General features: G+C 41.3%; 1 protein-coding gene and 1 long non-coding RNA gene across 3 annotated transcripts in view; one reads left to right on the forward strand and one right to left on the reverse strand.

Moving 5' to 3' along the window:
- Positions 1–18,249, forward strand: part of LOC119157825 — a 93,030-nt gene extending 74,781 nt beyond the window's left edge. For both annotated transcript variants that reach the window (XR_005107679.1, XR_005107680.1), the window contains 2 exons: positions 4,593–4,688; positions 17,795–18,249. This is a non-coding gene — a long non-coding RNA (uncharacterized LOC119157825). The remainder of the gene's footprint in view (positions 1–4,592; positions 4,689–17,794) is intronic.
- CDYL2 (chromodomain Y like 2) overlaps positions 1–25,347 on the reverse strand; it is a 61,148-nt gene extending 35,801 nt beyond the window's left edge. Inside the window, exon 1 of the mRNA XM_037409126.1 lies at positions 24,915–25,347. Coding sequence (XP_037265023.1) covers positions 24,915–24,938 — 24 coding nt within the window. The 5' untranslated portion in view covers positions 24,939–25,347. The remainder of the gene's footprint in view (positions 1–24,914) is intronic.
- Between the last annotated feature and the right edge of the window lie 1,672 nt (positions 25,348–27,019).

A 27,019-nucleotide genomic window follows, 5' to 3' on the forward strand; every position in this document is an offset into this window, starting at 1 on the left:
TTTCACCTGGTCAGGACTCTGTTAAAGCCATTTCCCTCTCTTGCTATAGATTTAAAGATGTAATCTAAATAACTAACTTTTATTAGGATATTTAAGTGTATGTATGTAAATAATACCTGTGGTGGAAGCGCCTCAATCATTGTGGGTTTTGGAGCAAACTGGAATAATAATACTAGTAGACACAAGAATCTTGCACTGGAAGAAGGGCATTTTTGTATAGACTGATACTGTCCCTTGGGAAAGGGCTGGAAAAGGAAAATTGACAAGATGACATAGGGGGAAGGGACTTCTTGGTCAACATGTATAGTCCCCGTCATTGTAGGCAATTACATCATATAAACACTTTCATATTGGCTATGTTCATAATACAGAACATATTTCTTCCCCAGGCTCATTGCTGATAGGTTGCATAGCAAACAGCTGTTCATTCTTCAATGTAACCATTTTGTAAAAAATATTTTAGGTTTTCATTTGGAAAGCAAGGCAGTTTTCAAAGGTGCAAGAAATCCGCACTAAAAAAGGCATTCTTTAGCAGTGGGTTAAAGTAATCTTGACAATGTTCTTTATACAGAGGAAGCACAGGATTTTTCCCTTTGCAGTCCACGTGTGCACCCCTGTCATCAAAAGAGCTGGGAATGCAATGTGGGAGCCATCTCTTTAGGGCTGTTCCTCCGTACATGGTTTAACCCTTTCACTTACAAACATTAATCAACACGTACAACTTATGTGGAAATCCAAAGAACACGGGGTGGGGTCTATTGATTTTAAAGCATAATGATGCATTTCATTTATCAAATCTGTGGTTTCTTTTGTAAAATAAACCAGTTCGTTATTATATTTCCATGCTGATATTCCGTAAGGAAAGGAAAGCAAGAAGCAGGGCATACCAAATTCTTGGTGTCCTTTATGTTAAAAAGTGGTCAGGTCTCCACACACCCTCTACAAACTTGCTAGTGCCACTTATTTCAGAATGAATCTGTTAGAATGCTCTCTCAAACATTCGAATTTGATGATGAATGCTTACTTTTATTTCAGTACTAAAGTACAGCTGGTAGATTTTACTATACTGCTAGATTTGTTTTGCACATTATAATGCACAGTTTAAATTTAGAAACAACAGAAATTTTCTTGGTTTGTCGACCAAGAAAGTAAAAAATAAATGCTATTCCTATTTACTATCATAAGCAAAATTTAAAAACACAGTTAGTGTATGCTGCTAATCTAAGAGAATTGACACATGCATGAAGTTTGCTGTAAGCAGAACTGTACTTGTACAGTCTGTCTCTGTGACAAGCACAGAAGACTAAAAGATGAACGAGAAATCTAAATTCAAGGAGACAAAATATTTTGCTGAGCTTTACAAAGAGCTGGCTGTTTTGGACACATGTATGGCTCTCAGCTTTCTAATACCATGGACTTCTTCCTCACGTGTTTCTCGGCTCAGTTCAATGGGATTCTCCAGTTTGAATCTGAATTTTATACTGTCTGAATTTTATACTGTCTGAAAGAATGTGTAGGGGAAACATGTATGTTTATCAGAAAAGCAAAGTTCAGCACAACCTGTTAAGGACCTGATTCTGCCTATGCTTCCTTCACAGTACTGCAATTCAGCAGAGTTATTCCCCCTTTACTTAGATGCAAGTAAAATCCAAGTGGGAGTCCCCGGGACTTAAACCGTGAGGTTTTTTACTTTTATTTTAAAAGCAGTTTATAGGAATGGGAGCAGGACTTGAAGAGGCTTCTAAGCAAACCAGTGTTTATGGGAACATATCACAGTTCTTTTAGTAAAACTGCCCTGGAATTTGTTAAAAATACTCATGTTTCCAAACAGATGTGAAATGTGTAAGCAGTAGTGAATAAATAAAAATATGACTATCACTAAAGGTGATTTTCACCAACATTAAAGCAAGTCCAGAAATGTGGGAAGCAATTACTAATTTACATAAAAGCTGCACCTGAAATCATTAGGAAAAAACCTGCTGTTTTCTTTTACGTTCATTTACAGTTTGTTCCTGTTTACCTTGTTCAGTTCTAGCTTATTTTGTGTTCTGTTGTACACTGCCCTCAGTCTTTTTCTCCACCATATGGGCCTCATTCAGATTCAACTTAAGGCCAGGACTTCAGTGCAACACTTTTACATCCATCCCAAAGCTTAGCCAGAAGTGAAGATTCCACATTAAAAAAATACAAAGGTTCAGCTATAATACAGTATAAATAAATATTTGAATTACTCTGCTGAACTACCACTCAGTGACTCATTGCTTTACAAATGCTACTGGTACAACTGTCATAAAATAAACCACATGTTCTTGTGTGGTAGGTAGAAAAATATTTGCTTAACCCTTTTACAGCAAAGTGGTAAACTTGAACAGAAAGAGAGCAAGCCTAGGTTTTGGGGAGCTGTTCGTCACTTGGTGGTTTCCCTGGGTGCTGAGGACTTAGGATTGCTATGTAAGCACGAGCTTTCAGCTGTTCAGAGAGGCTTTACCAACTTAGCGTGACAACTGAGAACTGTCCGAGGGCAGCTCGCTGGCTTTGCAAAGCTTACAGGCCAGGGAGATCCAGGCGGATACAGCCCACTCAGAGGGCTAACAAGGCGCTAATGGTCAGCCTAAGTGGCCATTGTACAACAGCTCTCCTTAACAAAGTCTTTGCACTCAGTTTTACAGGGGTCTTTGCAAGAGGACAATGTAATGGCTTTGCAGGTATTTTCAAGGAGCCTGCCCTGGATTGAAACGATAGCTTGATAAAAGTAAGGCTCTGTATTAGAAAACAGGACAAATGGACAATTACAGCATGTATTAGGTAGTTACTCCAAGATAAGGGATGTGGAATAGCAATTTTTGGGTATGGTATGTGAAGAATCTCCGGTGAAAGTTATGTGTTTTCTAGCTACTGTAACACAGGGAGATGCAGGTATTTTTGAAATGATCAATACACATTTGACAGAGCAGCAAGTCAGAAAGAATTCCCAGCTTACACACCCGAATGTGAAGAAGGATGGTAATCTCTCCCGCACCACTGAGAGGAGGGAGAAGAAAATGAACTCGCTGTGTTACATTAATGCCTGGACAGGGATAAGGAAATGTCAGAAGGATAAATCCTATATCCATTTCATGCTTTCTATCCAAACTAGAATAGGAAGCAATTGGTTTGGAGCATCCATATAGCAAAGGTAGTAACAGTCAAATTTGTGAATAATACCACGCAGGGATAGGTTTTAGAAGGAAAGGGCTAAAAATAGGTAACTTTTTACAATATAGAAGGTTGAGGGGTGATCCTTTAAGTGAAAAGCTGAAGTAGCAGTTTGTAAAGTAGTGGGATAATAAGAGAAGTCATGAAACACAAAGGTTTCTTTCAGAATTCAGTAGAATTCTTCATTTTCTTGGTTACACAAATGAAGCTAATGTGATGGCAGAATATGGGAACGAGCCAAAAAGAAAGGTAGAGCAGAAAAAAAGAATAAAGAAACATGCTTTAGGCAACTATAATGGCATGATAGGAGCACAGAATTTTATGAGGAAGTATCCAGGATACCAGTGCAACATCACAGAAAAATGGCACATGAAATTTCAAAAATTATCTGTGAAGGAATAATTGTCCAAAAGGAAGAATAATACATCATTATCCCCTCAAAAATAGCATTCAGATGAGCAGGGTCAGTAGCCCAGATTCTGGCCTCAGTTACTGCATTGGTTTCCACTGCAGATTTGTGTTTGAGATCCAAATTCTGTCCAGTATGAAACCAATTTACTACTGGTGCCTGGAAGGAACAAACTCTCTTAAAGACAGTAGTAAAGGCAGTTAAGCAAGCTGTAAGCCTTCATTAGGCGGATGCATTTCAAATCAGGTATCTGAGAGCTGCAGCCAGTTAGAAATCTGCATTTAAAAAGTGGGGACAGTGCTCTAAACCGTAGATGCAAAGGCATAAGAGCATATTCATTGATTTAACATAAGACTGTGTTTTGCAGCAATTAGATGGACTGTGTGTGAGGAGGATGTTTGCTTACAGTGTGGATGAAAGGCACTAACACATTTGTGCTTGTATAAATGGCTGCAGTGAGTCAGACTGACTACACCACACTGCCGGCAGGCTCCAGCCGCACGCTACCATGAAACTCCTCTGGCAATGGCAGAGTCCCCTGGGAGCTGCTAGCAGAACAGCATGCTGCGGAGGGGACAACCACAGGTTGCCCTTCTGCTGTCCTTAGGCTCTAAGTCCTCTTGAAAGCTGACTTTGGCAACAGATGGTCACCATTCCTTGACCTCAGTAAGTCCTGTTTCAGCTTGGTAATGCACACAAGCTAAGGAAGTGTTAAATGTTGAATCCATAGTTCTTTTAGATCGCTCTTATACCTGATGATAGGCTTTCAGCCAAGTGTTGGCGGTACTTCCAGTTGTAGGGGTTGCTATCGACTGGAATCCATTACTCCTTTCAGGGGGGTCCCAAGGAACACACTGGGGTTTCTCTGGTGGACAGGTACAGATCTTGCCATCCTGCTAAAAATGCCTGCCAGATCACTCCAAGGGTTACCGTGGAAGCATGTGCCGCATCTCCATGCTGATGGCTATCTTCTCTTTCTGTTGGATAGGTGATGCAGATGCATCAAGCATCAGACCGAGACTGGAACTCTGATGAAGCTGAGGAACCATTTAGAAATGTCTGTACTCGAAGCAGTATTGAATATGTAAGTAGTGAATATATTACTGAGGAAATTTTCCATGTATTTGTTAGTCAGATTCCTAACTTGGCGGTTGTGTTAATACCTCAGCTGCTCCTGGATGCATTTACAGCAATGATGTGGCAGAGGGCTTTGATCCATGTGCCTCTGTAGGATGAGGCACTATATTTTAATAAATGTAGGATTTCTGAGATTTATTCCCCACATTTGTCTTACTGGGACTAGGGTAGTGTACCTTCCCTGCATGGCACTATGCCAGTCACAAACTGAAGCTGTGGAAGGCTGCAGCTGTCTGCTTGTTATTAATTGAGGGTGAGTGCAGAGACCAACACACATTGGTGCTCCAGCACCCATGCTGCTTTCCAGATACGAATGGAACCTTAAATTCACACTTTACGATAAGAAACCTCTGAGTCACATTTAATACTAAGATCCCACTGGCAAATGGTTTATGAAATTACAAACAGGAGTTTTAACAAATAGCTAATAAGTTGATAGAGACCTTTATCAATCTCTCACCTAATTACTCTTCTGGTTCTAAGGAATCCATAATAATCTTCTGATGTCCTCACTATCATCCCTAGCACAAACTATACATGTAGTCAAATGCTGGAACAAGTGTCCAGAGAGGCTGTGGAATATCTACCCTTGGAGACACTCAGAACCTTACTTAACAAAACCCTGACTAACCTAATTAAGTTGGTGCTGCTTTAAGCCAGGGGTTGGATCAGGTGATCTCCAAAAGTCCCTTCCAACCACCATTATTCTATGATTCTACGATGCGTAACTTGTGCCTAAAATATTTACTAAAAAATCTTTATTAATTCTTTCCCACTTGCAAAAGCAGCTCCATTTGGAAAACCGAGCTCTATGCAATCTGTGGAAGTGGGTGTATGAACTGACTGAATTAAGCTGAGCTTAGATTTGCCAGGCAGCTGGAAGGGAGCTTCCCACAAGCAGTACTGAATTTCCTTCTTTCCTTGACCCGATACCGTCAGGGTTTCTTGACTTTCAGGTCATAGGGCAAGAGCAATCTACTCTCCGAGATGTACAAGGGAGAGAGGGGTTGGATGACCAAGGTCAGCCAATCACAAGGTTAAAAAGATTGTCTTAGTCATCAAATGGACGTTTTTTGATATGAGATACATTGTGAATTCAGCCTATTTTCAGTGCTTCTATGAACATTCAGTATTTATGGTATAAGCAGAGCAAGGCATGTGACAAGTTGGGGTATGAACCATTATATGAACTGGTACGAACCAGTTGGTGTATGCTCCATGATAGCAGCTACGGAGTTGTTCTTCATCCAATATGAAGGAATTAAAGACAGGGATAAGATGGCTAACTCAGCATACATTTACCACAAAGATAAGAGGAAACATGCTAATAAAAATGTACTTGTAGTTCTTGTACCTATCCTGGAGGTTTGTGCTAAAAGAGTAACAGAATGGTCCACAGGACAGGATGCTTAGATGGGGCTTCAAAGTCTGAGTTTCTGTTTCTAGTTCTCACCACCTCAGCTGTTCTCTTCATTTTTATGTGCCTTATCTGAAAAGAACACCCTGTCTGTAAAGTGATTTCAGACCTGGTGTTGAAGATGGGAAAGGTGCATTGAAATAATTTTTATGTACAGCAGTCTCCAAAATGAAAATTTTGATGAAGCAAATGTGTTTTGAAGCCAAGTGAGCAATATAAAAATAGGAAAAAACTGCAAGACTAACTTGTGCTGTATATCTGCATTTAGTATTTGCGCTAGCTGCTGCTTGTATTTAGCAGTTCTGTAGCAGATTCTGCAGTATAATGTCCCGACAAGACAGAGAGGTTCCTAGCATGCTAGGGAGGGGTAAGAGACTCCTAAGCTGAATACACATTTCCTTGTGCTGGGAAAAAGTATCCACCTGGATTAGGTGGCTCTGGAATTACATAATCATTTTCTGATCACACTTCCACCTTTCTTTTTCCCCAAAGAGCAGCTGTGTACAAAGGCATACATAGAAAAAAATAACATAGAAATAAATAGTAATACACATGATGGAGGAGTGTTATAGTCTTACTACTTCAACAGAAATACTCATAAATATTACTTTTATTGTGCTTGCCAGCTGTAGCCTAATGAAGGAACATAAACCTCATCCTTTTGGACTATTTTTAGGGATATTAACTTTTTAGGGATTAATAGGGTATCTAGAATGCAACTGAACTTGCCTTCTAGATAATAATAATAAGGAACTATTTTATGTCTTGATGCTTTGAAGGTTTCAAGAAGATATTCACGTGGTTAAAGGTTTTACTTTAATTCTAAAAAACCAAGAAACTTCAGGCGGTCATGAAAGAAGGATTTAAAAAACCTGACAATTTGCCTTTAAATAATCAGAGAATTTCCCTAGAGAGTATGTACTTCTCCAATTACTACTCTGAAATGTTATTTTCATAGTTACAAAGCACCATGCAAATCTATCCTACTAAATGGATACTAATGATCATTACTATTATTTAACAGTGTAACAGGTAGAGTTTGGAGCAGCGAGCACTTTCCTTTAATATGTAGTGTGCCATAATGTTTTACTTGTTCTTACAATTAAATGGTCAGAATATGTTAATACCAAAATCTAGTATAGAGTGTGTGTCAGGTAAGGGCTAATGACTGCTTAGTGCACCCGAAAGACAAATATGTTAGTTTTGCAGTAGAGAAATTCAACGTCATTCTGGGAAAGACCTTGCCCTTCGCTGCTGAACGCCACATGCGGTATTCAGAATAGGCACCGTGCAGTACAGGGCAAATACAACACATGCAGTACTGTATGCTACAGTATCTTTACAATTTGTGCCTTGTTGATTCCTTTAATGCACACAATTTCAAACAGTGCAGATTTTAAGAGGCAAGTTCACACCTGTGAATTACTTCTAAAGGAAATCAAGTATTTTACAACACATGCAAGGATATATGCTAGTTAGATGACAGCCACTGGGGGAAAATGAATGGATCGTTCTTCAGTTTCTCTCTAAATGGCAAGTCTTCTGAAGATGACGGTAAGGGAGAACAAAGTACATGAACCACCTGTACATCTCCTACTTGTTGGAAATTCTCCTTACTCAGATGAGCACTCTGAGGTGTTTAGTAAATTCCTCTGATGGCCATATAATATCAAGTATGTTTTATTCAAGATAATGAAAACGTCTGAAATTTTCCACTTTCAGTTGTTTGATGATGTACTTTCTTATTTTTTAAACACTTCATAATACTATACGTATTAGCAATGGAGAGCCCTGTCCAAGTTAATAAATAAGCTACTTCAGCATTGCGTAAGGAACATAATTGCATTTTTTCTTCAACATAAAAAGCTATTTGGCTTCAGGTTTTTTATGGTAGACATTTAGAGAGCAAAGACATTTTTTAGGCTTTCTTCTACCCTAGAGTTAGTATTTTAGGATCTAGGTTCTTTCCCCTGTCTAATGCCTGTCTAGTTACAGGACCCATAAGTCAGGAACATGAGATCTAGTTAGGTAAGTAACTGTGGGCTTTGTTCAATGAATGGCATCCAATGATAATCTAAATACACTGCCTGTACAGTGAGAAAATTTATAATTCTAAAGAATTAGAGTCTGAAATAATTTATTTGTAACAGTAAAAAGTACTGAAAAGTACTACTACATGAGTGATACGCACTCACACACTAGAACTCATTCTCGAACAGTTCATCCCCATGCCTTTCTCAAAACTATAGATTTTTAACCACTGTTTAAAATAAAAAGCTAGTAAGATCCTGTTCATCAGATGTTCTAATAATAATGGTGAAAGAGACTGCATGTTTGAGCTTGAGCTTTCTAGCATTTTAGGTGTTTATTGCATAGTATAGTCTAAAAATGAAAAATACAAAACTAGTAAACTAAAAGTGACCTTCTAGGGTGAATGACATAGGATACGACAAAATTTCTTTCAGTGTCACCCATTTGACAAATAATTGTTCTGTGGCTCTAAAACTTTTTAGTGTCTTGATAACATTTTGAAAAAAAATTAGAATAAAACTAGAATACAGATCTAGAGTAAGTTTTATTACTATGGCACCCGAAGAAGTACCAGCGCCACTTCCATTTATGAGGAACGTATGTTCCTTTCCAGTATCGTGGCCCAGGCTTGTTTGTCTTTCTTGACATTACTTACAGGCTCAGATTCGCAGATTGGAAGGCCAGAATGGACAATTATATCCATCTAGCATGTCTTGGGTTACACAGGCATGTTTCTCATTCAGCAGTTCCACACCAGGCCCCAAATTCCGATTTAGTTAAACCACACCTATTAGAAGATCATTGCATCTTAATTTGAAGTGATTCACAGAAAGTGCACCATTGCTGTTAGTGAGTCTTTCTCAGTGCTATAAATAGCACTGTGCTATAACCTTAATGTTAAAAAGTGCATCTCGTTTCTACTTTATGAAGGGTAAACTTCCAGCCACTGGTGCCTTTTATATCTGTTTGCAGGATTTAAGGTTTGGAAAATGAAATTAGCTAAGTAGATTGCAGCTTACTGAACAGATGGTCTCCATATTTAAGTTTTGTAAAATTTGGGTGCTAATGTGATGGCTGTGTCTAAAATTTGTAGCTGCTACAGAAGCCATATTCTAAAACTTCATCCTAAGTGTTAGGGTTCATCACTTGTGTTTGAAAGTTTGAATTCACGTTTTTTCATATCATTTTCAGGGAGAACGTTTTTATGAAGTGCAGAACTATAACAACCGCATTCACCAGACGAATGTAAGTCACTTATTTTCTTTGGTTTATTGCTTAGAAAAATAATGCATCTTTTAAAGGTGGCACAATTTTGACTAGAGCAGAACGAAAAACTAGATGTAAGGAAGTTGTGCAGTGTTCAGTTCTGTGCCTCAGTTTTATTCCTGCTATGCAAAAAGTTTACTACTTATTGTCTTAAATCTGTACCCCTGTGTTCAGTCATATGGACAAAAAGAACAGTCTTTCCTTGTGCTATACTGGATCACTGCATACAACTATATAATTACCCACATCTGTCTCCAAACTGCTTTACATCCGCATAAATCTGTGCCCTTTCTGAAACAGGACAACAACATCCTCTATTGTTTGTGAAAAATTCAAGTGCTAAGTATTTATTTGAATTTATTTAGAGTAATAATACTGTACAAGTACAAAACTTTAAAAAGAAGTCATATATGGAAGTTACACATGCTGTAAAAAAATAATATTCTACCTTTAAAAAAATAAATTTTTCAGCATTTGCGTTTTTTTAAACCACATGCTATGAATTCAAAAATACTAATAAAGCAAATTAAAACAGAACATTCAGGAATGTTCTGAAAGCAGACATATAAAGTGCTAACCAAATGTAAAGGAAGAGTTTAAATACTTTGAGTTTACTGGTTTGTATATGTTTTTACCATAATAAAGTACATTCAAGTCTTTCTCTCCAAAGGATCGGTATCTTTTGGATGCATGTGCCCAAAACCAAGAAAGGAGTTAACTTTGCTGACCTGAGAAACCATTCACTAGGCACAAGTGATTCAGCATAAACTGCCTTGTGGGAAATGAAGAAGTAACTGTATTTTCTTCTCAACCTCAAACTTACTAAATAATTTGTTGAGACTGTTGGGGTATGTAAAAGAACTGCTGTCACTTTAGAGCAGACAGTGAACCCAAAATTACATGATTTTCTCAAATGAAATTCATGACTAGTGAATCAATTCCTACTAAAATAACGCAGTTCTGCATTTCAGAGATCAGGGAACTCCGTGGGGTAAATTCAGTCAGCAGTTTGCATTAGTGGTACATGAGCTCAGTGGTCCAGGGCAGCTGAGTAGGAGTGAGATTTTCATTCACTGATTTAAGTACATAAGCTACACTTCCCTGTCCTTGTAATACTTTTGTAGCCTACATGAAAGTTGTACATATTGTGGTTAATTTTGAAGCAAAGCTTTCCGTGGACTCAGCTGTGGACAACCTGTCTTACTCTCCAGGCAGCCGGGTACCAGAGAGCCGGAGATGGGCGGTGGGGCTGCAGGGCTGCCAAAGGACTTTCCAAAGACAAAGCCAGCAACATCCTGCAAATTCCACTAGCAGCACGAGGGGGTGGGATGGGAAGAGCATGGAGCAGGGCTGAGCACACAGAAGTGCCTTAGCGCCTTCGAGTGGAACAAGCAGTTTGGGATTAGGAATGATCTTGAAATCACTGTACATATTGCTTACATTCTGTGTCCCTGCTGGTAGCGTGACTGCCTTATCTGTATGTCGCATGGGAGATTTACTACTTTCTTGAGCTACACACACACAAAAATGAGCAGCATAGATCTATCATAAGGAAAGGTACAGCAACCCTGTCATGTTCTAGGATGCCTTCATTTTCCTGAAAGAGCCACAGCCTTCTGCACTATGAGCATTCCAGCAAGTTGTGAATATTTTCACTTAAGGGCCAGACCCTCAGGTATCCTTTGGTTTTAAATATCTGAAAACCTTTTCAAAAGGCTTCATAAAAAAGGAAGGGAAAGATAGTTTTACCGAATAGTAGGATAGCATTAATATTTTTAATATACCTAAACTATGTTCCTGCAAGTGAAAGCAGAACCTAGCACATCAGACATTACCCTAACCATCTGAGTCAAAAGCTATAGATTTTGTCTTAACAGAAGTCACAAAGCATTACACCACTGGTAGATTCTGATACATTATTTAAGCAGTGCTATATCATAGCTATGCACAACCAAACCTCCAGGACTGTAACGAGCAAGGTCAACTTGGTTAGTTGAAGTTCTGTTTTTAAAATGACTTTTATAAAAATATTTAGCCCTAGGGCTTTTAATTTTCTTGGTATATCTACCATATTTATCAGCTTTCGGAACTTAAGCGCACTGGAATAATTTTATAGAAGTACTTTTACAGTTTAAGGATTCCAAAATAGACTGTCCAAGAATATATAATTTACGATATATGCCCATTAATAAAACTGCACTGTAGCCAGATAATAGGTGTGATAGTATTTTTAAAATTATGCCAGTTCATCGCTCTGAGTAATTTTTAGGTTTCTATGGTGAATGTTTTTTCTGCAGAGAAGGCCTGAGAGTTTGCTGGCTGACTGAGTCTTTCCTCCAGTGCATTTTCAGTCCTAACCACTATGGGACATAGGTGTTAGAAATAGTTTCCAGAAGCAACCTTTAACTTTAGGAGGACAGGGTGAGAACACTGCTTATTGTCAGACTGAATCCGTTACAGACATCCATTTCTTTTGATGACAGTGATTATATGACGTGGCTGATGAGGAGTTGATAGCCACGACTGTAGAATTAATAACTTGGGAGATCTCCTTCCACCCTGCTTTGCTAGAAATGAGATAAATGGTGCTGCACTGAATTTTGCCCTTTGAAGGTCAGTGTCCCTTCTGCACATGAAACGAATCTTTGCCATTCGTGGTTTACAAGAACAATATTAACATTCATGAATGTTTCAGCTTTAATCATGTGATGAGTCTGGTTGACAAAAATGCCAACTCCTTAGCTTCCGTGAGTTCTTATTTCACCAAGCAAATCCGTTTTTTTCTGTATGAGTATGGACCTCCCAGACTTCTGTGCACAGCTGCAAACATGGTGACCCAGGGCAGTGGGAGCCATTTGCGGCACCATGTCATTTAAACTCTGTTCAGAGAAGTCAGATCAACTTGATGCCAAAAAAGGCTGCTAAAGCAGGTGAGCTACTTGCACTAGGGATGCTGATGTTACTGAAATGGGTGCAGCATAGAACTGGTGCAGCTTTTCAGAGCTCTATAGTGTATATGACTTAAAGGTCAGCCTGAGAGCGCCGCTTTGCAGGACTGGCAACTCTAAAGAAACTCTCAGTCCTATATAGGATTTATTAAGCTCATTAAAATAACACCCAGTCCTAAATGAGCCACAGCTTTACTTACTCTCTGTTGTGGCTCTTGAAACTCAGAGAGTGTGATTCCCTCACACAATAGCAGCAAGAAACCACAGATCGAAAGCAGCTGCCACCATGTTTGCAAAGGGGAACATGCTCCTAACAGTCTGCAGTTTCTGTCCCAGAAGTGCTACTGGTTTACCCCATTCAGAGATGTCTCTGTTTGAGTCAGAGGTTCAAGTAACCTTCTCAGAAATGGAGCTGAAGACTAGTCACTTAGAAAGAAAAAAAACCCACACCCAGAGAAGTGACTGTAAACCATCCTTGGTTTAGCCTCTGTCTCCCCCAGTTACACTGCGTTTGTCGCTGCAAAGCCCTATTACACTGCTGTATAATCAGAGGGGGAATGAAAAGGTAGGTCTTTGTATCAGTTCTTCTGTGAGATCTAAGGCTTATCACGCAGTTCCTCTGCTAACCCTGAGGCTTACTACTCAAGTACTTTCCAAATCTTGAATAAGTGATATATCAAATACTAAATATCTGTAGGCAATCCCCAGATATCCCTTCGATGCCTGTAAAAGTGTATGCATTAAAATACACATCCAAAACATACCTTTGTGATTCTCAGTTTTAAACAACATCCTCGGCATGTAACCCTGCACTTTGAAAGACCAACTGCCACTGGACTGCAACTTTTGATTACTGGAGATGCTTGTGATCTTAGAATGGCTGCCTTTTGGTGGAAATAGGAGCAATAGCAGCTGGACACAAAGAAAGAAAGATGTTTAGGGACAGTTCTGCTAGAGCTGTTCTGAGCTGCACAAAACCCTAGAATTAATAAAGGAATCTAAAAATTTTACAGAAAGCATTATGTTAAGACAGAAATTATTTCAGTTACCCAAGGAATTCTGCCTTGTGGCTTGCAGGTTAAGCAGCATTATAGAATGCTGTCCTTGGTTTGTCAACAGTACTTTGGACACATATCTTGAAACAGACCATAGAAAATCAAAGGGCAGATACTCTAAGATGTAACAGTAATGCAGATTACATCTCCTAAATAAAAGAGTAGTTTACACATCTTAATTGACCAGTAAGCAAGACTTTTTTTCCCTTTATACTAAATAGGCTACAAGAGCAGCAGTTAATAGCTGCAGAGGAAAACTGCATCTGTCATGGTACAAATAGAAGGTCCAGTTCACATTAAAAGGAGACTTGCCTTTCTCTTCTGAACAGGGCAGGTTGTCAGTGGTATTTGATATGAGCGGATGAAGCACAAAAAATAACAGCAGCACAGCTGCAGAACAATTCAAATCACTGCCCACTGTAGCTTGTCAATAAGCGGTAACCATGCACACACTGCAATACTTGATACTACTTCTAAGGGCGAGAAATGTGGTATCACCGGCACTCACTAGAAATACCGTAAGTAATGTCATGTCAGAAAGCCAATGTGTAGGATGGTCAAACAATCCAGGAAAAAGATGCGGCATCTTTTGTGGCGCTCATGACCAAGCTAGGGGCCGCGCTATTCAATTGGAAGAAGCAGCAGTCTTCCACCAATTCTTTTAGCCAGTCCTTGAAACTTTCTGAGGCAGCAAGAACAGTTCATACGAGATTATAAGCTACATCAGGCAGTCCATGTGCTGAGCCATGCTGTTCTTCAGTGTTCTATCAGTATAATGAGAGATGGATGAAAATAATAATCCAAAGCTTGTGACAAGTACAATGAAAAAAAAAAAAAAAAAAAAAAGAGGAGCATGTCTTCCTTGGAGCTTGGAATTTTTGTTATCTTGATCCACTTAATAAATGCTGTACAACATACTCCTTGCATAGGCCTCAGTCAGCAGGGAGAGATGACAAGGCCACCTTGGCACTCCCCCTTTAATCTGTTGTCTGATGCCTCATCACCTCCTACCATCTCCTTTTTTGACTGTTACAGTACATCAGTTCTGACTTTTCAGCACAGATGAAAATGATGAACCAGTGGCAATGTTTAATTACACAGGAGTGGAAGCTGCTTTTCAACTTTTCATATTTTTGGATTGTGACAAGCTTGAGTTTGTGCACCCGGACCCTATTACAGTCTTGCTTCCAGTTACTGCAGTCGAATCACCAAGTTTTAATTGCTCATCATCAGCCACTCTTTACCCCTTCAAGAACTTCTGGGCTATTTCCCCTTGAGTCACGTGAAGGCATTTTAGTACATAAATGCAGTTTTCCCTATAATTCCTAGTGCATAATTTGAGATCCAGAAAGTTTCCATCATCCTCCTTGTATGGATTTTGATACTTAATCACACTCTGATTTAATTTGAAGCTATACTGTTACATTGTACCATTGCTAAACCTAAAAGGTTGCAACTTCCTCTGCTTAGGTAGAGGTAAGTTCAATCAATTCTCATCCACGAAGGTCTTCTCATGCTCTGTCATCCTAAATTCATGCGCTCGCATTTGCACTGGAGTCCACTATTCCTCCCTTACATTAATCACCAGAAAACTTTGTGATCAACATCTCTGCAGTCTAAGTCTCAGGCTCCATTTAGGAGCCTAGCAAGCACTACCGTGCATTTTCTTTCCACGTGAACCATATTTAGCAGCAATTCCCCTGCACCTTTCCTGTCAGATTTCCTGTGCTAAAACACCTGAAACCTATCACAAAAAGATTTATGAAAGACAAACTCATCAGGTGTATTAATGTGATAATGTGCTTTTATATTTTGCAAAACAGTCCCTTCTCCAAAAAGGGAAATGATTTAGTGGTTTCAAAAATACTATTAGAGCAAATTTCAACTGCGTAACATTTAAAGGAATATCCATTAGCATAGACAAACAAGTTTTTGTCTTTCAAAAAACCTTTAAAAAAAGTATTTTTTTAAAAAAACTATTCTGTAGTATCTCTTCTATTACTACGACTAATAAGATACGTTAGCAAAGCCCTCTCCTTTGTAGTTCGCCTGACATCTGAGAACAGTTTACAATAGCGCTACTCATTGCAGTGACTGCAAGGTGATGTAAAAAAAAGTAAATTTTGTATGTGTGAAAGAAATTGACAAGTTGAGCTGGTTAGTTAGAAATTAGACTGTTTAGTAAATATGATTTCTGGAAAAAACCCCAACATGATGGCAACTTGATGCGTTTGTTAAAAGTTAGTGGCTTTTTAACGTATATTCAGGAAAGGCCTTTCAAGATTGATAAATGTGTATTAACAACCCTGTACAGCGTTAAGGAAGCCTATGAAGACCATAAAAAAATGTAAATATAGAAAGGCTGTGGATAAACCCTTTTAGATGCTGAAATGCTTTTCTCATAGAAGTAGGAGAAAGCTGGGTTTGTTCATTAGAAACATTTTATTACATTAATATAACTTTCTAATATTACTGACTTAATCATTTGCCTCATTCCATATATTTACTCAAATGTTTTCTAGTTTACCTTCATCCCTTTTACCCCAGTTACTAGCCAGGGCTACAGCAATGAGCCAAAACTTCATTTTTATTATGCATGTTTGATCCAATGTTACTTCATCACCTTCTTCCTTCTTCTGCTTTTTTTGTTTGCTTCTACCACCTGTTGCATCTTGTTAGAAGTCTAGATTGTGAGGTCTCTGAAACAGAAACTGACTTTTTGTGTGTTGGAATCTGAACCCACTATTCTGATTTGTCCTTTACTTTGCAAGGATACTAATTGACAGTGATTAGGAATTAGAATACCAGAATACAACTTGTAAGGCAAGTATGTTTGTGATCCCTGCAGACCGTATCAACATCTTAGTCAATACCTATGTTTGTTTAATGACTGTAGTAAGTACAAAACTAAGAACTGCCATACGAGGTCAGACTAAAGGTCCATTTAGCTCACTATGTTGTATAATCTAGTAGAAATTAGTACTGGGTGCTTAGTAAACAGCATCTGTAGAGTAAGGGCTGCCCTTGCTCTATACCCCTAGGTTCTGGTGATTAACAGTTTAAAGATTTTTTTTTGTGCAGAAAGGTATAAAGAGATCTGTCCTTCAAGAAGCTGTTTTACCATTCTTTGAAACCATTTACAGTTCTGACTTCCACAACATCCCATGGCGGCGAGTTCCAAGATTTAAATACTGTGAAGAAGTACTTCATTTGCCTAATCATTTCATTTGCAGCATGCCTTTTCTTGCGCAATGAGAAATAGCATTCAGCGCAGAATTAACTAATCATCCCCCATTTGTCTTTTCCATACCATTCATATCTTCCTTGATCAGTTCTTCTGCCAGCCAGAAAGTTATTATGAGGTGTCTCTTCACTGACAGCCATTCCATACCGTGCAACACCCTGTTGGCCTTTCTCTGCATTACTTCTACCTCGGTGTTCTTCTTGAAATGGGTGCAGTACTGCAGATGTGGAAGCACAACAGTATTCCCCAGCAACATGATGATGATCATCATCTTCTGTTTCATTCTCAATTGCTTTTTTAATAACACACAAAATTCTGTTTGCCTGAGGTTTACCTCTGATAAGCACTAATCTGGTCCCATGGACCGGACACCCTTTAGGAGCTGCAACACATCTTCTTGTCTAGTTTCATCTGAAGGGAGTGTGGTCACTGGTCTCCAAGACAGTTCTGTGATGCCAACAGAGCTGCGGTAAACGGGGATCACAGGGAGATTCACTTCAAAAGCACACAACTGATCCAAAATAAAATACTAATGTGGACACACCCAAAAACTTTCCATAAAGATTCCAAGATCTCTCCTGAATAGTAATGGCTTCTTCAGGGCTCATTGTTATGCATGCATAATCAGGATTCTTTTTCCTTTGATCATTAGCTTGCATTTATAAACACTGAATTTCAGCTGCTGTCATCCAGGTCTTCACTGTCAACCTTTCTCTTGACAATGCTAATAATCATCTATAACTTAGCAGCAATAAATGTGATTATTTTCCAATAATTGATGACAACACAGGTCCCAGTACTGATGTTTGGAAATTCTATCATAGCCACCCTTCATTGCTTCCTTGCTGTGAACCAGGCAGTCTAAGAGATGACCCGACCTTCTGGACCACTGCTTTGTTTCATTAGCAGCTGCTCCTGTGGGATCATATAAGAAGGTTTTTTGAAAATCCATTTACACCAGGCAGAGCCATTCTTATCCAGATAGTGACTAACAGTTCTGTGAGATGTGCCTTTCCACTGAAAATTCATGTTAACCCTTCTCAAAACCAAGACATTTTCACAGATATCTTCTAATTCTGTGTCTTTTTATAGGTGCTACTGATTTGCATCCAATGGAACTCAGACTTCATGGTGTGTAGTCCCTTGTATCCCTTCTTAATCCGCTGGGTGCAGAGCACATGTTAATGATTACATTATTGTAAGATGATATCACATAAACCCCACAAAATCTAAATAAATGAAGTGCCTTATGGAAGAAAGTATCCTCATTGTTCCTGTTTTGCCCCTCTGAAGGAATGGGCTGTGAGTTTTTTGGCTGGTCTGTGAGAAATCTAGCACAGCCCAAGTGGGGCAACTGGTATTTTCAAAGAAAAGTGTCTTTCTGACAGATGTGTTCACGCTGTTTTTGGTTTAGTGTTTTGTTGTAGATTACTGATCATGATGCTACTGGTATAATTTTGCAGGAGTCAACCTATTTCACCTTCTTTAGTAAGCTGCAACAAGAATAATTTTTTCCTACACATTGTGAAATCCAAAACATTGTGAAAGTTTTGAGAGACCCAATAGATTTGCAACAATATTTTATATTATGACTCATAATGAGATAGTATTGAAATAGTATTGGAGTCTACATTTTCTCTATGTAATAGAAGAAAACCAATTGAAGTGTATTTCCCTTCAGCTTTGCAATATTACCAGCCTAAAGTTTTGATAATAACAATGAGTGTGACATTGTTATTCAACACGCCAAAAGGATGATTTGCCTTTTGTCAAAAATGGAATATTCTTACTCGCATGACTGTAAAGCAAGCCAGCATTCACATACCTCACTACTAATTGCCCCTACATTGCAAATATGTCACTTTAAATTGTTTAATGTATTATATTCTAATAGTTTAATCTCAAGGAACAGTTAACTATTTAATTAATATTTTTTTTGCCAGTGTCATAAAATGTTCTGCAGAAATTGTCTGAAAAATATATGGGAAAGGAGGAACAACAAAAAGGAATTGCACTGATGTAAATGTACAGAGCCAAGAAACTGTAATACTGCTAAAAGTCAAATGAATGGACAAAGAAATGCTATTTACAACATAGCTGGCCATCACAATTACTCCATTGATTTTAAAAAAATAATTAGCCAATTTCTTTCAATATTAGACCACATTTAAATTTTGCCATTATTTGAACTGTCTCTCTCCAAATATTTTAGCTTTCAGAAACAATTACTAAACAATGACTTTATTGCTGGGTTTTCATTTTGAATCAAAGACCAGCCCAAAGTAGAGCACTGTATTTGTCATTCAGAAAGCGTTACAAAAACTTAGGTCATTTTAATCTTTGGATAGGCATGAACACTAAACCTGGAACAATAAAGGGAAGCATGTTCAGTTCAGTGTCTTTGGTGGTGGAAAAGTCTTCACCGCAAATGCTTAGGCCTTCAAGTGTGATACAGAGTATATTTTTAGTAGCCCTTCCAAGCAGGACTATGCTTATGACATGTACCTTGAGGTAAAACTACACTTGATCCAGATAAAACAATCAAGATTGTAACAAAACTGTTACATCCATAAGAATCAATGGGTTTTCAGTATCCCCCCAAATGCCAAAGAGTTTACAATGTAATGAGGAAGTTGGAATCGTGGTAACAGAGTGACGTTGTAGGTAAACAAGACAGTCATTATGTGCACTGTAATGTTCCATATGCGGCTGGACACTGGAATTTCTTAGCAAGATAATGAATATTGCCAGAGTTATCCAGTTACACTTTTGAAACTCACTCAGTATCTCTAATCTAGAAAGACCTGGGCAGAAGGGTCCTGGGGTTAACTCTTTGATATCGGTCTATATCTCAGTTTAATCTATTGTCCAGATGATTGCCCAGTTTAGGATTGAAGAATATTGTCTGTGTGGCAAATCACACCTCATTTAGAATAGAGTCCTGAAAACTTTCATCAAGCAACCAGACTTCTTGATTCTACTGACTAAGGGTAATATGCTTACAGGTCAACTGTCCTCAAAATAAGGTGTCTTCTAAATACTGATCTTGATAATAGATCAACGACCATTTATAGATAAATAGTTGATTCTTCAAAACAGCTGTTAGTAAAGCTTTTCCACTAAAAAATCCAAATAAAGAAGATGTTACTTACAGATGACCAGCTGCTTAGCTGGTGGGCACAAGCCCGGTACTACTGAAATCAGCATTGCATCCATGCCTTGCCATGCTACAGGAGTAGGTGCTTAATTCTGTTCTATATTCCCCAGATCCTCCTTCCAGTCACTATTTTCTGCTTGTGAAATCAGTTTTGTTCCTTCACCATGGAACTGTTATATCAATAGAGGTTGATTTAAGTTAAGAAATAGGAAACGTTTACTTAGACATACCATCTTCTTGCAAGTGACCTCTGTCTTAGAAGATACATGTGTGAAATACTTTAAAAATAATTTCTGCTTTCCAGTTCAATAAGCAGGTTTAAGTAAGTCTTTTCTAAAAAGTGACTTCATTGAAAGAGATGCAAGATGGAAAGCCACAATGCTCAAAAATGCATTTCCTCACTTTGTAAAACAAAGATTCTCTTAACTGCATCTGCAAACCAAAACTAGCATCCAAAAGTTCAGTCATGTTCTCTCCCATTTGCATGTCTCCACATGTAATAAGGATTCGGCAGGCCAAACAGCGCCATTATTATCTTCAAGTTTTGACTTTGCTGGTACCTGAGTGCAGGTATAAATGGGAGATGTTGTAACTCATCTGGAAATACATTATCTTTCTGGTAGGTTACGTGAGCTAAAATAAACTGTAGCTCATTCTTACACAGCTGCATAAACAGACTAAGATTTAATTGAAACCTGTCACTATGGTGAGCAAGCCTCCTATCCATGGGCATTGTATCATTTCAGTGAGAAGATGCCATTTTTTAAAATGTCACTTTTCCACAAAGAGCAACACTTCAATGCAAAAACTGCTGAGTTTTAAAGACTGATTTTATTATTGTGATCCAGAACTACATGCATGTGACAGTCCCCTCCAGAGATTTAGCTATAATCTTTAGATCACTTACCTAAGGTGTTGTAATATAATCTGACACAATGTTAAAATAAGACTTTAGATGTCAACATCATCGTTCCTGAATGTCTAATTGTGTTCATTGTATATAAACCCCCAAAATATTAAATAAAAAAAAAGCATCAGTCAGCTTCATGAGCATCTCTGTGATACTGATAACTGATTCATATATTCATCAATAAAGGAGGATTTTATTGCAGTCAATGGGATGCCCTGTGCTAGGAAAAATAAAGTTAGGTACACTGTTCATATTGAATTTTTCTCCCCTCTAAAGCCATCTCATACACTTTTAATACCAGAGCTTTTGTGAGAGAACTATTTGGGTTCAGATAACTTGAGAACTAAGTTGTGCATGGAAAATACAAAATATTACTTCAAATGGCAGACAACAACTTTAATGTGAATCCACAAACTTGGCATTTAAGAGTAAATACATTACCCTTTATATTTGTTACCAAAATTAATGAGGATTTCCTATCAACACATCCAACAGAGTATTTGAGTATATAACAAAATTACTGAAGGCCACTGTGAACACTCCTTTGCCAGTCCTTTATTTTCAGTTTGTTATCTCTAAGGAATATGCACCATAGTTCTTTAATATTTAACAGGTTCCCTCTTATGAGAAAAAAAAAAAAAAAAGGAATATTCCATGACTCTTTCACCCACTCAGAAAAATTTGAAGTCATAAGCACATGGAAGTCAAGCAAAGCCAAACTAGTATTTTATATAGGCTGAGAATTACACTAAAATATATAAAGTGTTCCTTACTGTTAAAGGGAAAAAAATTTACTTAAAAAAAAACCTTCAAAACTAACACCAACCTTCTATCATATAATGGAAGTAACTCTTTTGATGTAAAGTCTCTTGGTTCTAATACACAAATCTAGAACTGACTACCAGTAAACACAGAATTCCCAGTGGATATTCTTTTGCTTCTAGAATAAATCGGTACCTGTTTCACAGTCCTAAAAGAAAGGAGGTATTTCAGATTATTAGAAGCCATTTCTAAATAGAAAAAGGTACCTAGTTAACCAAATGCTGTGGTTATTTTGTCTGTGATCTTATTTTGCTTCAATATAAAGATAAATTAATTGACTTTAAAAGGTTGAAAAGCCTTTTAAAATAACTTGACTGTCAGTGAAGGAACTGACAGGGTAAATATGCACATCTGTTTCCAAAACTTACAATTTTATACTTAAGTTTCTTGAATGCCACCAAAACATGAGTAGTTAGTGTAGGTAATACACACTGTACTTTTAAATGTGCTTTATCATGGCTCCTAGATCATGATTTGCTCTAACAAAAATAATTTTGCAGCCAATATTAAACACTCCAAATTGCAGAGGTAATTATTGTCTTATCTACTGAAGTTCAGTAAGAATCCTTGAAGGACTCAGTTATTACTAATGGAGTCAAAGGGGAATCAGGAGCGTAGTATACCTTTGGAATGTCACAATAAGCCCCAAATTATTTATTTACACAAACAGCCCCAAACTATTTCAAGCTAAAATCCTGAAACTTTTTAATGGCCATCCTGCCATCTGCATAAAGTTTTACTTGTTCAGGAGGACAAAAAGGAATGACGTATCCAAGTAAGAACAAAGGTGTCGGCTCTGAAAGTATAAAGCGCTTCATCTGACGTGCTCACTGGTGTGGGACATCAGAGCTGTAAGAGCTTCCTTCTAAAGGTCCCTTTGATACGGTTGGTTTTCTGGGATGGGAAAGAGCCGGAAAGCAAAGCTGAGCCGTGTTCTAAATGAAGCTGCTACCATCTACACACTTGCTACCTACTAGACATACAACCTCTTCAGCTTTCTAGACATTTCTTCTGACCTCTGTCATGGAGAACTTTGCAGTAGAGATGCAAAATGCAGACGATTGATAACCAAAGCCCTGCACATACTCTTTGCCAACATGTCCAACATGCAGATGAAAATTTTACACCACGACCGGCCTCATGAGAAGGCCATATTCGAAACACCTCACACAGCAAGCAATGAAGAGCCACCCTTCTTCCCCCTACCTGTTCTGGTGGATACAATTCTTCCATATTTTACAATGATAAGCAAAAGTAGTTTGAATGGATTAAGAAAGAAAGGAAGTGATTCAGAGGCTTTGAACTGCAGCGCTAACAATTCACATTCATCCATGCAAATGCCTGCCAAGTGACTGGGCCTAAAACTGGCTGCAAACTGGGTTGTAAGTCTGCTCTCTCACAGAACAGCTACATGCCAGGTTACTACTTGAGGAACATCTCTTGTATGCTGCGCAGTAGTACTCAACGCACAGCCCACATCCAACTGCCAAACATTGTCATCTTATAGTAACACAAAGATCACAAAAAAGTAGAATTTGTAAATGATGAGTAGGAGCTAAACCAGCATGGCTACCATTAGCCCAAGAGGTACTAGTTTTACTTCTTTCTAGAACTAATCCAAACATCTAAAGAAAACCTGGACAACAGCAGACAAAGAACCCCTATGCATCCCAGAAATGACTAATACAAAATCGTATTGCTAACTTTTTTGGGTCAAAGTTGTTCTTCACGGAAGTCCCACTGGTTACTCCAGAGTCGCAACAGCAATACAGCTGACATGCAGTATCCTTACAGTTGCAAAGTAATATGAATGACAGATATCGCAAAAAGGTCAATGATACTATTCAAATCATCATGTACACAACGTAGGAAGGCGCAACTGCCGTTCACTTCAGTGGAGGTCTGTGTCCCACACAGCAAAATACAGTCCTAACAGCGCAACATCATCGCTTATCTACGACCTTTGTTAAAGACTTTGAAAGACCACGACAAAGTAAAAACTGTCGACGTGCAACCTGCCAGATCCTCCACTTCTTGCACGTAAGACCCTACAGCTGATCATCAAGATCATCAAACCGAGAGTAAGTCCAACCATGTCCAACCAACAGCAGCAGCAGCTCCACACCCAGGCACACCCCGATGGTTGTGCCGTGCCTAATCATCGGCACCCAGTTCCAACTGGAAAGCGACGGTTCTGCCCTAGCCCTCCAACTGTGTGCTCTGGGCAAGCACAATGCAACTGGCCATTTCACCAGGCAACGCGGAGCCCGAGGAGATGTTCCAGACCAAGAAGCGCAGGATGGCCAGTTGTGTTTGGCATTTTTTTATCCTGGATGGTAGACAGCCACCCTGGTTCTGCTTACCGGGGCTGGCTGGGTCCAGTCCTTCTTACTGTTCATTTCTGCTCCCTCCCACCTCCTGCCCTGGCACGGCAAGAGTGGCTAGACTTGTTCGCAGTTCGGGCATTAGAACTGGGTGCCTGAGGTCAAAATTTGGCTGGGTCTCGCCGCCCGCCTGCCAGCTCCTTTCTCCCTCCCTCCCCCCCGACCTGGAACCCGGGCTGCCGTCGCCCGCCGCATCGCCGCTCTCCCCGCCGCTGCGGCCGGGGCACGGCAGCACGCCGGGCTGCGGGGGGCCGGCGCCCGCCTCACCTCGCACCCCGGGCCGCCGGCCCCGCCGGAGCGCGGCCCCCGCCAAACTTTGCCGTCCGCCATGGTGGCGGGGCGCAGCGCGGCCCCCCCGCTCCCGGCCCGGCCCGGCCCGGCCCGGCCGCCGCCCCCGCCGCCCCCCGGGCGCGAGGTGAAGCAACCTGGCGCCGGCTCCTGCACTTTGCACAGCGGGCGCAGAGCCGCCTCCATCCCTGCGCCTCCCGGCAGCGCTAAGGCGCATTTTTTCGCACTAATCTGCACATTCAGCACGTCCAGAGCGCCTATGACTTTACCTGGACTTTCTCCACTCTCCGGGCTCATCACACTGCGATCGCCTCCCCATCCTACCGCTAACTCTCGCTCTCCTTCACTCCTTCCTCCTTCTCTCTTGCAAGGCCTGCTAAGATCAAGCCCGATGGAAAGTAGAGAGAGAAAGAAAGAGAGAGGCAGAGGGAAGGGAGGGGAGCCGCTCCATCCCTCCCTCCCCCGCCGGCACACACGCCAGCCCTTTTCCCCCCACCCCAGCCCTTCCCTCGGCGATTTCCTCCGCTCTTCGGCAACTAAAAAGGCTCCGCGGAGCGGCTCCCCGGGGCGCCACCGCTGCCCTCCGCGGCGCCCCGGCCGGCACCCCACCGCCGCCCTCCCGCCCCGCGGCGCCCCGCGGCCCCCCGCTACCTCGTAAAGGTCCCCTGAAGCCATGCTGGGTTGCGGGACTGAGCTCCTCCGCGCCGTCTCCCTCTCTCCACCTCTCCCGCTCCCCCACTCGCTCTCTCTGTTGAGTAAACTGTGTTTTGCAGAATGACAGGCTTTGGGGCTGGCTGTGCGCAGAATCAGAGGCGAGGAGAGGCAGAGAGGCAGGCGGCGGGGCTGGCGTAACCAGCAGCAGCTCGGGCGCACAGCGCCGAGAGCCGCGTCTCCCCCGCGGCGGCGGGGCCGGCGCCCCCCCCGCCCTCCCGCCGCCACCCTCCCCGCCCCGGGGGGCAGACGGGCACCGGGACGGGTCCCCTCACGCCCTCCGGCAGGGAAAGTCCCGGGGCCGTTCGGAGGGCGGCCTCCTCGCCCCCCCCTCCTTCCCTGCTCCAAGCCGGGAGCGCTTCAAACTCTTTCCGCGGCCAAAATAAATAAATAAAAATAAAATAATAATAATAATAATAAAATATAAAAAAAAAAGGGGGGGGAGGGGGGAAGGAGCGGCCGCGCGGCGGGGAGGGCCGCGCCGCCCGCCCAAGGTCACCGCGGGGAGAGGCGGGCGCGGGGCTGGCTCCCCGCCGCCGGCCTCGGGCGGCCCTGCCGGCCACCTTCCCGCCCCCCCGGCGCCGCATGGCCGCCCCACCCACCCCATGGCCATCGCCGAGGAAGTGGAGGTGGCGGGAAGCCTGCCGCCAGCCCCCCGAGGAGGCGCAGCCCGGGGCAGGTGGTGGGTTTCGGGGCCACCTCTGGCCCCCGCCAGTGCCCACCCTCCGCCTGGCGAGGGAAGGTCTCTCCCGCTCCCTTTGCAGCCATTTTGCAAATTAGCCAGCCCTCTCCAGGAAATGGAAGCCACCGGCCTCCCGCCACCTGGCCTTCATGGGGAGGCAGCGGGCGGGCGGCGTGTTGAAGTGGCTGTGGGATGCGGGGCGGTGCGGAGCCGTCAGCCATTACCCCGTTAGAGCCTTCTGGGCCTTTTCTCTGAGGAGAAGGGCCGCCCCATGGCCGCTGGCATCCTCACGGCCCAGCATGGCGGCTTACCTGAGCAAGCAGCACCATGTGAAGATGGCACCAAGTAAGCTGGGCAGCGTCTAGACCTCCCACCTGCCTTTAGCCACCGTTACTGTCGAACGGCTCCTGCCCAGGAGGTCCCAGGTTGAGAAGGTTTTCTCCCACCAACTTGGCCATGAGTGAAAACAAACCAGCTCATCGTGACAGGAAGCCCCTCTCCCCGCCGGCCATGATGGAGTCTTGAGGCAAAGGGCCCTCAGCGTGCCGCCACAGCCACCATGAAGCAAAGGGCTGTGCTCTCTGGAGGCTGCTGGAATATCAAGTCGTGTTTGTGAAGGATTTGTTTCTCCCAGTGAAGCATTGAGCATTCTCTTGATACTCTTTCTTGATACGAAATGCGCCGTTAGGGTTTGCTCTGACCAGCCCTTCCCACCTTGGCTTCGCAGCCAGCCTGCCATAGTTGTTACTGGCCTTTAGACGCCGTGTTCTCCCCTCATGGCTGGCAAGTGGTCGTCATTCCCCTGGAGTCTGGGAGTAATGCTGGGTGCTGCGCAGTCTGGCTTTGCCGTGGTGGTGGCTTTCGTTTGTCTTCATCATGTTGGCATTTTTCATCTCTTGATTTCCATCCTTTGTGTAACACCACACTCCGTGTTAACATGGAACTTGGCGCTGCCCAGACTGTTACCTGAGGGGCAAGTTGGAGCCGGTTATTGAGTGTGATACAGTGAGTCTTGGCATGGTTAATGAATATCGCTGGTATCAAGTGCTGAATTATTTCTGAAATTTCATTTATGGCAAAAATCCTGGTGCGGGCCGAGCGGAGTGAGGCCGAAGAGTCTTCTGACTCAGAGGTTTCCTGTTTGAAATATCGATATTGGGTATTTTGAACACTGTCCCTTTTTATCATGAAAGTAGGAAATAACACATGCACATCCAGCTCTTGATTGACCCCATCTCCTGAACTGTAAATATTACCTCTAGTGATTATGAGCTTGCCAGCTAACCAGCTTAGTATTGACTTACAGTTCAATAAAAACTATCCTATGGTAGTTTGGAGCCCAAAGATGTTTATGGTTTGTGTG

This window comes from Falco rusticolus, chromosome 15 (genome assembly GCF_015220075.1).
Source record: "Falco rusticolus isolate bFalRus1 chromosome 15, bFalRus1.pri, whole genome shotgun sequence".
Taxonomy (NCBI): Eukaryota; Metazoa; Chordata; class Aves; order Falconiformes; family Falconidae; genus Falco; species Falco rusticolus.